The following is a 14019-nucleotide window of genomic DNA, read 5'->3' as shown; positions in this document are numbered from 1 at the left end:
TTTCTTGTAGTTTGGAACCATTGCTACAAGAAAGAAGATTCCATAGAATCACTCCAAACCTTTCTCTTCAAATCACTCTCCAGCATAGCTTAATGCTGTGGTCCTATATGTGCTTATAAGGAAGAATCATAGAATTGAAAGGAACCACAAGGATCATATAGTCCAACCCTGTGTAATGCAGAAATCTTTTGCCCAACGTGGGACTCGAACCCACAGCCCTGGGATTAGGAGTCTCATGCTCTACTAACTGAGCTATCCCTCACTCTGTGTAACTTACTGCTAGGGGTATAAGAAGGCACTGCTTTCTGTTTCAACCTATATTTGATTTATGCAACAGTGTTTCTGTTCTTCTGCAATTCGCCTTCCTCTAGAAACTACATTAGTTGTCTCGCTGTTTGAAAATTACATTATTTATGTGATTAATTACATAAAGAAATTTGTCTTTGCAGTATTCTACCCCATTTGTTTCAATGCAAAGACACAGAGTGCAAATGGGAGTGGGGAATATCAGTTATCAGGCTGAAAGCAACAACCAAACTGAAAACCTGTTGTATTTGCTGGATTGATTTCTGTTCCAAACATGGGATAAATAAGCAAACTTCGGCAGTTTCCACTTTACTTTCTGTTTTCATCGGAATTCTCTGACATCCCTACTTACTGCTGATTAAATATGCTTAGAATTGGGCTGGAAAAAGTTCTTCAGTTCACACATCCATTATTTAGGTGTACACTTAAAATGTTTTAACTATATTTCAAATTAAGAAGAGTTAGTGCAGGAAACCTGTTAGCCAGCACATATACATACAGTATTTTAGACAAGGACCTAGGATTGTTGCAGCACTCTACATGACATGTGAAATGATCATCAATTCCTTTCATCGTTAGAATTTACCTTTGCTTTGCTATACGTTTGCTAAGCATTTAATCTGAAACCTAAATTGTAACATCAAGGCTGCATGATGAAGATCAGCGGCCAAGAGCACTCAGAAATTTGAAGAAAAGAGGACTACCCATCACATTTTATAATGTCTTTGTTACTTTGAGTTTTCTTAAGTAACTTTCATCTTCTAAAGGAGCACACTCTCTCTTTTTCTCTTGTATTCCAGAGCATTCCTCCATCTTGGTCAGAATAACTTTGCAGAAGCTCACAAATTCTTCACAGAGATTTTAAAGGTTGACCCATCCAATGCTGTGGTAGGATATGTCTTACAGTTAAATCATAGGCTTCTAAAACGGCATCCTTTGAGAGCAGGGATGAGGAATTAATGGTCCTCCAGATGTTGCTAGATTGTAACTCCCACCATCCTTCAGGGGCCATGCTGATGGGAGTTTTGAGTCCAACAACCTCTGGAGCACTTCCAGTTCCTCATTCCTACTCTATAGAGTCCAGTGCCCCAAATTGTAATTAACGTTGCACAAGTGGACATGGCATAGGCGAGTCATTGCTCCCGGGAATCAGTAAATTTTGCAAAAACAGCACCTTTCAGTAACGTATCTCGGCGCTTTAGGATGGTTGGGTTTTTTTATGCAAACCTCATTGAAGCAAATGAATGACGCAGAGCAGTATTGCTTGGGTCAGTGTTTCCCAAAGTTGGGTTGTTGGACTACAACTCCCATGATCCCTAGCTAGCAGGACCAGTGGTCAGGGATGATGGTAATTGTTCTCCAAAAACGGCTGGAGGCCCAAGTTTGGGAAACACTGACTTAAGTGATACTGGTGCCTGGCCTCCATTTCAAGTTTCTTTGCAAGACTTTTGGCAAACAGACAGTATTCTAAGAACTGACCCTCTAGCGTGCTAGAGAGCAAATTACAGTGTGCTTAGAATTAATATATTGAAGTGCATTGGTTTTTTTGCGCCATGGATGAATTTAATGTACCTTTTCTCTAGGCTAACAACAATGCCGCAGTTTGTCTGCTTTATCTGGGGAAACTGAAGGATTCCCTCCGGCAGCTGGAAGGAATGGTTCAGCAGGACCCTAGGAACTACCTCCACGAGAGCGTCCTTTTCAATTTGACAACCATGTACGAACTCGAGTCCTCTCGCAGCATGCAGAAGAAGCAGGCTCTGCTTGAAGCTGTGGCTCTCAAGGAGGGCGACAGCTTCAACACTCAGTGTCTCAAGTTAGGATAAGCCTACCCTTTTTCTGTTTTGGAAAGGATCGTTTCAGAAGTTGTACATACTCCTGCTAATCTGTAAATGTTCTTCGAGCTAGAGCAATAAAAAGCTTTTTAATTATGAGCATATGGTAAAATTACTACGTTGTACGAGTTTATACGCTGGTCTGTTTTCAACAAATCCTGGCTATCACCCTGGGGACTTTGTGTTGATCTACAGCCAACTTCATCCCTGAAGCTATTGCCAAGCTTATAGTATGTACAAACAATCACAGTTATTCAGATGGGTTTTCTCCCTGCAAATAGCAGCGCACTTGAGCTAAGTTGTCTTGATGGCTTTTGTTCTGAACACATTTGGGGCTTAGTGATAAAATGACACCAGCTAAACTCATTGCATGTGTATAATTGGAGGGCGGTGGGCGGTGGAGGCAAGAACACTGCAGTAAAATGCGAAGTTATGAAGATAGGCTGCCTTTCAGCTTTTCCCGAATGCATCGCGCCCACTGCTACTGTCCTATTATATCTCAAAGCAGATCTGTGCAATTAGGTGGCCGGGTCCCATTCCCCCGTTGCTCTGTCTGTGCCTGTCCAACGTGTAAACTTGGGCAAAAGGAAGTAAAGGTGCCTAGATACTAGCATTTGGATTCCTAGGCTACCCACTCCCTGAAATCATCTCTATTGTTAGGGTGTTCTGCTCACAGTAAGAAGCACATACACGTGGGAAACTGGGTTGCCCTCAATAGCTGCTCCTCCCCTGGCATCCACATGGAGAACATAAATAACTGCAGGAAGGCAGGAGACTCCCATGTGATCTAGATCCTTGGCTGCTCAGGGTTCCAGATTGTGTGGAAGTCTGTACAAGTGTTAAGCATTAGCACTCTGCATGTGGGTTCAGGTGGGAGGGGTTACTCAACACAGCTCTGCTTGAGTGTTATTCCCTATAAGGATGTCTACAAAGAGGGCTTCCCTTTTGCTTGTTTGTATGCCCCAAATGCATTCTATACCTGAAAGAGCGTCTCCACCCCCATCGTTCAGCCTGGACACTGATATCCAGCGCCAAGGGCCTTCTGGCAGTTCCCTCATTGCGAGAAGTGAGGTTACAGGGAACCAGACAGAGGGCCTTCTCGGTAGTGGCACCTGCCCTGTGGAACGCACTCCCTTCAGATGTGAAGGAAATAAGTAGCTATCTTCTCTTTAAAAGACATCTGAAGGCAGCCCTGTTTAGGGAAGTTTTTAATATTTAATGCTGTATTTTTAACACTCGATTTGGGAGCCGTCCAGAGTGGCGGGGTATAAATAAATTATTATTATTATTATTATTAGAATTAGAATTAGAATTAGAATTCATCAGAATAGAGGGGCCTTGTTGTGCTCTCAACATGGTCACCGCGATGCCAATCCAAGGAGAAGCATCCAATTGTTTATTCTTTTGTTTGCAAGTGCCCTCTCTGCCTGGACAGACTTTCAGCGATTTCCTTTAAAGGTAATGTTTTATCACCAAGTAAATTTGTGCATAGGCTTCTTTTATACAAAAACTTAGGTCAGGAGACTATTTCCCTTCCCCAACGACTTGCCACCATTGGCAGTCCCAAATACTACCTCAGCAACCATGTTAGCGAACATCCGTTACGATAGCTTTACATGGATTAGCATATTGTAATTGTTTATGTGCAATCATATTTTTTTTCGTTGACTTTCATTGCCACAGCCATGTGGCTGAAACCCATTCCCACCCGCCTTGGTGTTTGTGTGTTTTCACAATTGTGTGTACCAGCAGTTCATAGGCCTTCAGAAAGTCAATGTTTAAACTTCCCTCTGACTTCTGTTGGTGTCCCAATGTTGCCATGTCCCTCTCAAGCTAGCTAATGTCTACATCCAGGGAATCCTATAAATCAGCGGTTCTCAACCTGTGGGTCCCTAGATAGGGGTGATGGGAGTTGTAGTTCAACAACATCTGGGGACCCACAGGTTGAGAAGGGCTGCTATAAATAGTTCAAAACAATGGGCTGGATCCCAAGTAGTGATAAGTTACTCCACTGCAGGCCCTCGCTCCACTCCCATGGGTGAATGGGGGGTGGTTTCCATTGATTTCCCTCCTCCCCTTGCAGCCCCACTACCTCCCACTGTTCCAGATGGCCCCACAGCCTTTTGGGGAGGGGTGCAGCTGGTTCCAGAAGCTAAGGATGCTCACGCAGGTGCTACTTTGAGTATATGCAATTTTGAGTATATGCAGCACCCCGGAACAGGACCCCAATGCAAGATGTACTTATGCTGTAAGTGGCATTTCATTAAAGCCTCTATTTGTATACAGTCATACATTGGAAGTCAAACGGACTCCGTTCCCGAAGTCCATTCGACTTCCAAAACATTTGTAAACCTGATTGGCTGCACGAAGCTCACTTCCTGGTTTTGATTCGGGAGCCAATTTGTTCGGGAGCCAAAGCATTTGAGATCCAAGGTAGGACTGCACAAGGACCCACCTAGGTGTGCTAACTCAGCAAGCCAACAAACATGGGATAATCATGTCCGCATGTCACATAACTTTACCCCATTAATGTAGCACATTAGATCTGCTTCATGTCATGCCATCAACACTACAGTGCCTTCCACACTGCCAGCCTGGCCTTTGCTGTGGCTTTTTACGTCCTGCAAGCTTCCACAATAACCATTGTTCTTTCTGTCCTCTAACATTTGCATGATTGTGGAATTTGCATGTATAAAGAAGTAAATAGTGTGGGGTTTCCTACAGCCCGGCCTTCGTTTTGATTTCAAGCTGGTACCTCTTTGTAAAATCTCCGCCACTCCAGTACTGCCGCATCTTGCGAACTTTCCTTCTCTGTAGAAGGAAAGCAGGGCTGAGACCTCAGTAAATGTGACATGCGGCCACCTTCCAGCAGTGGCAGATAGCAGAACTTCACATGGCCTGAACTGCTGCTCTTTAAAGTGTGAGCCTATTACTGCCTTAACAGAGAGGTGCTCAGACTTTTGCAGTAAGGATCAAGGAAGAGTGAGTTCTTCCTTGGCTCAATCTGAAATCTCTTTTTCTTCTTCTGAGCTTTCCTGAAGAATTCTGGAGCGAGCAGGGGTGGCTTGATGAGAGAGAATATGTTTCCTGTTTTCCAAGAGATTACACGGGATAAAGAATCTCTCTAAGCAAAGGAGAAAAGCCTGGTCTGTTTCCCTTAAGGAGATAATAAATCATAGAACATGCTCATTTTCTGCCAGGGCACACAGAAGTGAAACAGCAACAAGAATAATAAATAATAAGCGTCAGAGACTTCATGGAAAAAAGTAGGCTTTGATGAGAGAGTTAAAGGAAGGCAACCACATGGGTGAGAGGCAAGGAACCCGTGGCCCCTAAATAATATCATCCCCAGCCAGCATGCCAAATGGTTAGGGAGGACAGGAGCTGGAATCCAACCACATCTGGAGGGCAAAAGGCTTCCCATCCGTTGATAGAGGTATTCTGGAATGGAGTTTCAGGCAGGGTGCAAGGCTGTGCAGGGCTTTGAAGTCAACCAGACAAGAAACTCACGCTTGGTCCGATCGCCTGTGAACAATGAGAGAGATGAATGGTTTTTGGGGGGAGCAGAAAGCCCCTCCTCCATGATTAAAAGTTGCAGGGCTCTCCCACCCCAAACGTCTCGTTATTTTCAAAAGAGACCCTGAAGCATGTTGAAAGTTGCTTCATTTATACAATGAGCCAAACTCTACTCAAAGGTGGGAGCACTGGGGGGGGCAGCTGTAGCCCAGGAGTGGAGCCATAGCTGTCAACTTACAGATTTGAAAATAAGGGACCAACAGCCAAAATAAGGGATTTTCCAGGCACAGGTATGTTCAACTTCTGAGCCCCTCCGAGCCAAAGGCAGAAAGCCCAGCCAGCAGCCAAACGAAGCTTCAAGCGGTGGTTCCCACAGCACAGCAACCCGGCAAAGGGGATGCAGCAAGGAAAACCACCATCACCTCTCCGCTGGGAAGCGCTGAGCAAAGGCGAGTCCCCAGGCAACGCAGCTGATTTGATCAGCACAAGGCATGCAAGCTCCCCCCCCCCAGTTGTTCTTAGACTCCTTATTGGGTGAGCAACGCAGCCAAGCAACACAGTTGGAGCCTCCCTCCTCCCTGGCCGGCAGGGAGGGAGGGAGAGGAGCTGCTTCCTTTGAAACCCGGGAAATTTAAGGGATATCATCAATAAGGGACAGCAGCGAGACACAGCACTGGGATAAGGGACTTTCCTGCCAAATAAGGGACAGTTGACAGCTATGAGTGCAGCCCCTGTAAACGGTCTTGGGTTCCGCCCCTGCCATCTGTGGGGAAAGAGCCCGTCCTGAAACCTTGGAGAGCCTCCACCAATGAGCACCTGCAATATTGGGCTAAATGGACTGGCCGTCTGACTTGGTACGAGGGCATCTCCTTCTGGCCCTAATCCCCACCTTAACCCCGGACGGCATTCCCCGAAAAGAGGCCACTGGTGCATTAAGATGACAGCCGTTCTATTGTACAGACTTGTCTGGCTGAGCGTATCTATAATGCATAAAGTGCTGGCAGAGCATGTCGGCAGGTGTGCTCATCTGATTGCTATGCTGCTCACACGCTGTTCTGAAGAGAGCCCAGGATAATTCCAAAGGTTACCGAGATGGGTGAATGAATCGGCTAAGAACTGACCTGCTTTATAGGTGAGAACGAGGAAACCGCCTCCCTGTGTGCATAAAGCCCGCTGCTTGGAAAGTGAATTTTTTAAAAAAAGGGGACCTATTAAAACAAAAGACGTGCCACTCAAGCAAGGGGAGAAGGATGTCATCCTGGATTTGGGATGTGTGTGTGAAGTTATGGGGGAGGGGGCGTTTTGCGGCTGCAGCGGCGAAATATCATTTACTCAAACACGTTCCGCAATCCGACAGCGGTGCATGCAAATCAGGCTCCCAGGCTAGCTACCTAACTTTCAGGTAATTCTGGCCAAAAGCCGCTTTCCCAGGCAGCTCTTTGAGTCAGTTTGAGGATTACAAGCTCGAGAGATTCCCATCTCAAAAAGGAAAGGGCGGAATGGCCACAACCATAGTGTGAGGGTAGGATTAAGAGAGAAAGAAAGAGCATAGTGTGATTGCTGCATTAGCCAGGATATTCGGGATCAGCTCTTGATCTGGGTAGGCCTTTGTGCGATTGTTTGCAAATCCTTCAAGTTTCACAAATGACATCAGCTGTCAGTAGGACTAAAACCGTCAGATCTGGTGCATAATTTTCACGGCAAGGTGGGATGGAGGAAGGCAGGCGTGTGGGAGAGACAGAGAGAGACAATGCAAGTGTGATTTTTCGGGGAAGGCCATAAAAGTGAGCTTCCCGTTTAGCTTAGTTAAAAATAAAAGAAATAAAGTAATTGCCAGAATTGTCAAATCTACAGTGAAATTGCTAAAAAGGTGCCGAATTTAAAATTTTAAGCCGTGTGTTTTTAATTAATTATTCAAAGAGGAAGCCTATGAAGGCTAACTTCCAAAGCTCATGCACACTCTAGTGGTGAAAGGGAGAACATCTATCCAAGTGGGGTTATATCAGACATTTTCAACAGCACTGTGAATCAGAATGAGTGTGTCTAAAACAGACCCTCTCTGTCGTCCTCTTGCTTTTTCCTCCATGGCAAATCACCCCCAGGATTGCTGTTATCGGAGTTAACCTAGCTGTGCATTTGGGAATCACGAAAATAACCTTAATATGCATATGCATTCATGTGAATGTGCGGATGATATTGGGGAAGGGGAGCTTTTAAGTTCTGAACAGAATGAAACTCAATAAAAAACCGAATTTTGAAAAGAACCTTAAAACAACCTTTATGTGCTGCGCGTGGATGGAAGAAACATATCCCATACCACACAAGCAGAATGGGGAAATGCAACCCAATGCTATGTTGATGCTGTTCTTTTAATAACAACCCCAAACTGCAGGCAAATACGGTACCATTTTCTGTTTGGAGAGTTTGCCACTAGCTGGTTGTTGTGGCTGAGACTTCTGAGAGTGGGTGTTATATATTTTCTTCCCCACCCTTTTTTGTACTTTTAAATGGTTTTAAGTGCTTTCGGTGGTGGTTGTTTTTAACAGTGTTCCTTTCTTTTTTTAAAAAAAAAGTTTTTATACTGATTGTGTGTTTTAGCTGCATTCATTTTATTTCATGCTGTGAACAGCCTTGAGTCCTGCACTGAGAGAAAGGCAGAATATAAATAAAATAAGTAATTAAATATCTACCTTATCTATTTACTTTATTAATTTGTGAATTGTCCTTTTTGCATGAGTCTCAAGGCAGTTTACAAACATATCACATAAACAGCTAAAAAAATTTTTTTTAAAGCACTACCAATAAACCCCCAACTAAAGATATTGTTTTCAAACCTAATACATAAGACGGAGACCTTTATTTGTCACTGTGCCGTGTAAAAATATACAGTGGTACCTCGGGTTACGTATGCTTCAGGTTTCATACGCTTCAGGTTACAGACTCTGCTAACCTAGAAATAGTGCTTCAGGTTAAGAACTTTGCTTCAGGATGAGAACAGAAATCGTGCTCCGGCAGCGCGGCAGCACAGGAGGCCCCATTAGCTAAAGTGATGCTTCAGGTTGAGAACAGTTTCAGGTTAAGTTCGGACCTCCAGAACAAATTAAGTACTTAACCCGAGGTACCACTGTAGTTGAATGCTCTCATCACCCAAACAGGCTGATGTCCACCTCACAGTCTCAGGTAAGACCTTGTTATTTTCAGCTGCGATGGGAAAACTCTGCATCATATCTGGGAGCAGGTTTATGTTATCCAGGAGCGGGTTTATGTTGGTCTGTGCTGGGTGTGCCCAGGGCCGGAACAACAGGACCATAGCAGACAGGATCTGGAGACAACTGGCACCAGACCTCCCCCTTAGTGTCCTAGCAGGAACCAGCCCTTTCACGAATGCTAAATTTTTAATTCCGAAATTTAAAAAGGAACGAGAGAAAAGTCCTGGGGGTTTCAAGCTGCTCCCTGATTGAGTGCAGGCAGACACAGTGGCTGTCAAACAAAAGTAAACAGCCCTCTCCCCTTCCCTAATTAAGAGTACAAATCATTACCTCTTCAAGCTAGTCAGCAGTCTAGATTTCCCAAGGTCCTCAAGTGCTCTCCGTTTTGCTAAAGGGCTATTCATCATGTTCATATATTATTATACCCACCCACCCCAAAGCAAATGAAGTAGGAAGGAAGGAGAACAGGGGAGAGAAAAGGAGAGAGATGGAGCTGTACTCTGTAAGGGAGCTGGTTGGAGGTGTAAGCGGCGAAGGCAGAAGCATTAAGCTACAGCACGGTTACCACTGGTCCCCTTTCAGCCTTCCCCTTCCTCTTGCAGCTCCTAGACCTTTTAATAGCTGCATGGCAGGCAGAAATTCAACCGGTGCATCTTTTTCCTACCATGGAGCTGCAGTGCTGGGGGAAACTGAAATGGTGGCTGATGTGATAGGAATTTTATGGTCTTAGATATATGGTGATGTTCATAAGGGATGCGGGTGGCGCTGTGGGTAAAACCTCAGCGCCTAGGACTTGCCGATCGCATGGTCGCGGTTCGAATCCCCGTGGCGGGGTGCGTTCCCGTCGTTCGGTCCCAGCGCCTGCCAACCTAGCAGTTCGAAAGCACCCCCGGGTGCAAGTAGATAAATAGGAACCGCTTACCAGCGGGAAGGTAAACGGCGTTCCGTGTGCTGCGCTGGCTCACCAGATGCAGCTTGTCACGCTGGCCACGTGACCCGGAAGTGTCTGCGGACAGCGCTGGCTCCCGGCCTATAGAGTGAGATGAGCACACAACCCTAGAGTCTGTCAAGACTGGCCCGTACGGGCAGGGGTACCTTTACCTTTACCTAATATTCATAAGTGTACCAACCGAGTACGTACATAGATCAGCACAGGAAAACCGACCTGAAACCATTTTGATTCCCAAACTGACCAAATGTTTTCCCTGCCAGGAGGTGGGGGTGGTCAGGGAGCCTTCCCATTGTCTCAGGAATCAGCATTTTAATGGGTGACAGACTATCAGGAAAGACAATTAGGAAAGGCAATCAGATAACCTGGCAAACAGGAAAAACAACATTCAAATTTCTGTTTTAGACCGCCTTTTCTGTGATGTTGGTATGATGTATCTGGGGGTGGTCTTGATCTACAGGGTGGCAATTTCAAAAGTCCACATAAGGCTTTGCGCGCCATTGTTCTGGGTTCCTCCTCCCTCCTTCATGTGGTGAGTGAGGACCCTGTTACAACAGATCAATAAAGAACAAGCTTACTAGCTGCTTTGCTTCTCAATATTCTCTGGTAGGCCTGTTATTTTCTCCTACCAATAGGGAACCTACATAAGGGCTCTTGGATACCCCATAAGGGAAAAGGGCAATTTTTGTTTACAACACTGCAACATCACAATCCCAGATTCCTTCTCCTTCCTGGATGTGTTCAAACGTCACAAGGGCTATGTTTTCATTTAAAAAGCAAAACCAAAACAAAAGTATAATAAATTGCTGGCTGTTTAATTGTATAACCTTGAAAAGACACCTGAAGGCAGCTATGTACAGTGGTACCTCAGTTTTCAAATGTAATCCATTCTGGAAGACTGTTCGACCTCCAAAACATTCGAAAACAGAGGCACAAAGGGTAGTCTGCAAATTTGAGAAAATTATATCTACCCTGTGAAGTAGCAAGTTAGGCTTGAGCAAATGACCAACCTGAGGTCACCCAGTCGGCTTCACAGTTGAGTCAAGATCTGAACCTGGGTCTCTGGTGCTAGGGATTATGGGAGCTGTAGTCCACCAACATCCGGAGGGCCAAAAGTTCCTCACACCTTCTCTACCTAATGGTAGGGCCGGCCCTGTTGGTGAAGCTGAAATGTGATAGGAGCAGATCCACACCAGATATAATTTCCTTTGTATCTTTCAGTGGATAGGAAACTATGGGCTGGGACATAGAGTCCTCTTACATGACACTGCTGCCGGGGTACTTGTCCTCTCTTTCATCCCTCTGTCACTATCTGGTATATCTGATATACCAAATATATCTGATATAAAATTGAGAAACACTCAGTGGAAGCCGTTTGCTTTCTAAGGTGTGTTTGAAAATGGAAGCATTCGGCGTTCGAAAACCGAAATGTTCAACTTCCGAGACGTTTGAAAACTGAGGTGCCACTGTATTGGGAAGCTTTTTAATGTGTAATGTTTTATATGCTTTTTTATATGTTGGAAGCTGCAGAGGCAAGATCATATGTCAGCTGCAGCACGAGGATTCGCCCACTGAGGGAAGCAGGCAAAAACACAGGCCAGCTTCTCTTATTTAGGTACAGTATGTCTGTGCTCATCACACGTTTCCTCATTATTGGAGGAATGACTCTTCCGGGGGGGGGGGGGAGATGTTTCCTGGCAAATAAAGGCTTTGGAGAATTGTTTTGCCATTAAGCCAGCTGAACAGGTGAGGTACCGCTGAGCTACAGAGGGAGAGGAGACCCCATATCCTTCCCAGCAGCTGCAAACCCAGATTACAAAGGGACAACTGGAGTGAACATGCCAGGGCCCAAGTCTGCAAGGAGCCTTCTTGCCTCAAACCAGTATTTCACCCTTTTCGTTTCTCAGTCCCAGGCAAGCAGGGCCCAACCAATGGCCCCTCTCCACTGCCTCTCACACGCACCCCTACAGAGAGGCAAGGTCTCAACACGTGCAGGCTTCCACACCAACTTGAACCCTTTTAAGACTATGTGGAAATATTGTCTCTTCAGATGTTTCTCTCAGGGATTCAGCCAGCAGCTGTTTCTGTAGATGTGAGCGAGCCACACCAAGCCTGCTCCCGCTTACAGTCGCTTGCAAACTTAGGGATGGTTTCACCTGAAGGTTCCCTTGCGAGCAAACACACCATGGTGCATTTCCGCAAAGGGACCTTCTTGCCTCCACCTGGTGTTTTTTCTTCTCTTTGACTTTCAATCCCAAATAACAGCCCCTTCCCTTCCCTTTCACACCTTCAGAGATACACAAGGGAGAGCCACACCACGATTTCAAAGGACATTCGACACAGCGGAGGCTGGTCCACTATGGGGCACAGCCCTCTGAAGGAGAATGTCAAACCATTAAAAAATAAATAATGTTCCCCCACATCTTGAAGCCCCACACTTTCCTGACCTACACACGTCTGAACTCGGAGAAGCTGCACAAACGTTTTTGTTCCCTGGCCAACGTGCTCTTTGTAGTACTCGGCCAATCCTAATCCAAAACCCTATGGCAAAAAATCACAATACAGTGGTACCTCAGGTTGCATATGCTTCAATTTACAGACTCGGCTAATCCAGAAATAGGAACTTTGCTTCAGGATGAGAACAGAAATCGTCCTCTGTCGGCGCAGCAGCAGCAGGAGGTCCCATTAGCTAAAGTGGTGATTCAGGTTAAGAAAAGTTTCAGGTTAAGAACAGACCTCCGGAATGAATTAAGTACTTAACCCGAGGTACCACTGTATAAAAATGCAAAATACATAATTAAAAAACAAAAAACAGCCCAGTAAACACCCCCAACCCAAACAAGCTTGCTCCATCCTCCGTGTGACAGCCCTTTAGATATCTGAAGATGGCTATTGTCTCTCTGCCTCCTCTTTCCCAGGCTAAACATACCCAGCTCCTTCAACCATTCCTCATCAGGTCCCTCCCATGTGTCTGTGGGAAACGGTTGTCAAGGCTACTCTCTCTCATCCACACATATTTATTCATCCACACAACACCCACCAATGTATATTTTCCAGTAGGCTGTAGCTGGTTGCTGAAGCAGACAGAATGCTAGGCCAGATGGGTTCTTGCCGCAACCCAGCCCTGCTCCTCTCACAGTCTTTAGCTCCTCTCGGTTTTAGCATTCCACTCGAGTCCAGGCATCTGGCTCTTGCTGCCTGTGGCCATGTATTTTTCCGCCGGCACAACAGCCCGCGGGGGCTCTGCTGGGAACTTCCTGCGGCTGACGCGCCACCAACGACCTAACCCTGCCTTGAACTAGTCAGCTAATTAGTGCCGGGGTTAAACAAGAAAGGAAGGAAGCGCCTCTCTCCAGTGAGCAAATGGCACGACAGGCTAGAAAGCCTCAGTCCTACAACACGGCTGCCCTCGACGCCCACACATGCCTGACACAGAGATGAGCAACCTGAAATATCAGCAGTGAAGCTAATGAGACGTGGGGGGAATGGCAGAGAAAATCACGATCGTGAGCTCCCCGTCCGGAAGGAATCGCTCAGTGAAGACAACACTGTTCCAAATGTGTGCAGGGTTATCATGCACCCCAGACTTGAATCCTGGCCACTTTGCTGTTTTCGAACCAAGCAGAGGGCTGCAATCTGAATAATATTTGGGAGGAAATATGTTGGAGACTGCACCCCTGAAGTGCTCAACTGTAACAGATTTTTTTGTCATCTGCATAAATATTAAAACAAGACACAGTGTTCTGATTTTCCAGCAATACCCCATGCACTGCTGAACGGCAGAAAATGTGGTTACCTTAGTTCTGGTACCAAATCTGTGCAGCTATTGGGGCATACCCTGCGTAGCACAATTGCAAAGAGAGTTCCAGTTCCTCTTGCCTCCCACCCCACAAGGGCTTGTGGAAACTCCTTCCATCTGACTTTCCCCACTGTAGGTCCCTCACCCCACCCCCACTGCTACTGCAGATATCTCATTCCTCCAGAAAGTGTTTGGGGCATGCAGGGGATAAGGGCAACATTCTTGTACTGCCAGATATAAGCTATTGACCAGAGATGTATTTCAATGACTTGCTGTTGTAACCTGACTTCAATATGCGTAACAGGTTTTGTTGGATTGCACCCAAGGCGGAAAAGAACTCTGTTTATCCAAATGCTTAGACAGTTAAGGAAGCCAGACACAGGGAACCTGGTTTGTCCCGACTCA

The 14019-nt window shown here is 45.8% G+C and overlaps 1 protein-coding gene across 8 annotated transcripts in view; it reads left to right on the top strand.

Annotated features, from left to right (window-relative positions):
- Positions 1–2240, top strand: part of TRAPPC12 (trafficking protein particle complex subunit 12) — a gene marked incomplete at its 5' end in the record, with an annotated part of 224703 nt that extends 222463 nt beyond the window's left edge. For all 8 annotated transcript variants that reach the window (XM_081906140.1, XM_081906136.1, XM_081906135.1 and 5 more), the window contains 2 exons: positions 1107–1194; positions 1890–2240. In XM_081906140.1, the coding sequence (XP_081762266.1) occupies positions 1107–1194; positions 1890–2132 (331 nt within the window). In that variant the 3' untranslated portion in view covers positions 2133–2240. The remainder of the gene's footprint in view (positions 1–1106; positions 1195–1889) is intronic.
- Between the last annotated feature and the right edge of the window lie 11779 nt (positions 2241–14019).

Source organism: Podarcis melisellensis (genome assembly GCF_964234715.1).
Source record: "Podarcis melisellensis genome assembly, chromosome: 3".
Lineage (NCBI taxonomy): Eukaryota > Metazoa > Chordata > Lepidosauria > Squamata > Lacertidae > Podarcis > Podarcis melisellensis.
The sequence above is the reverse complement of the archived record's forward strand: the minus strand, read 5'-3'. Positions and strand labels throughout refer to the sequence as shown.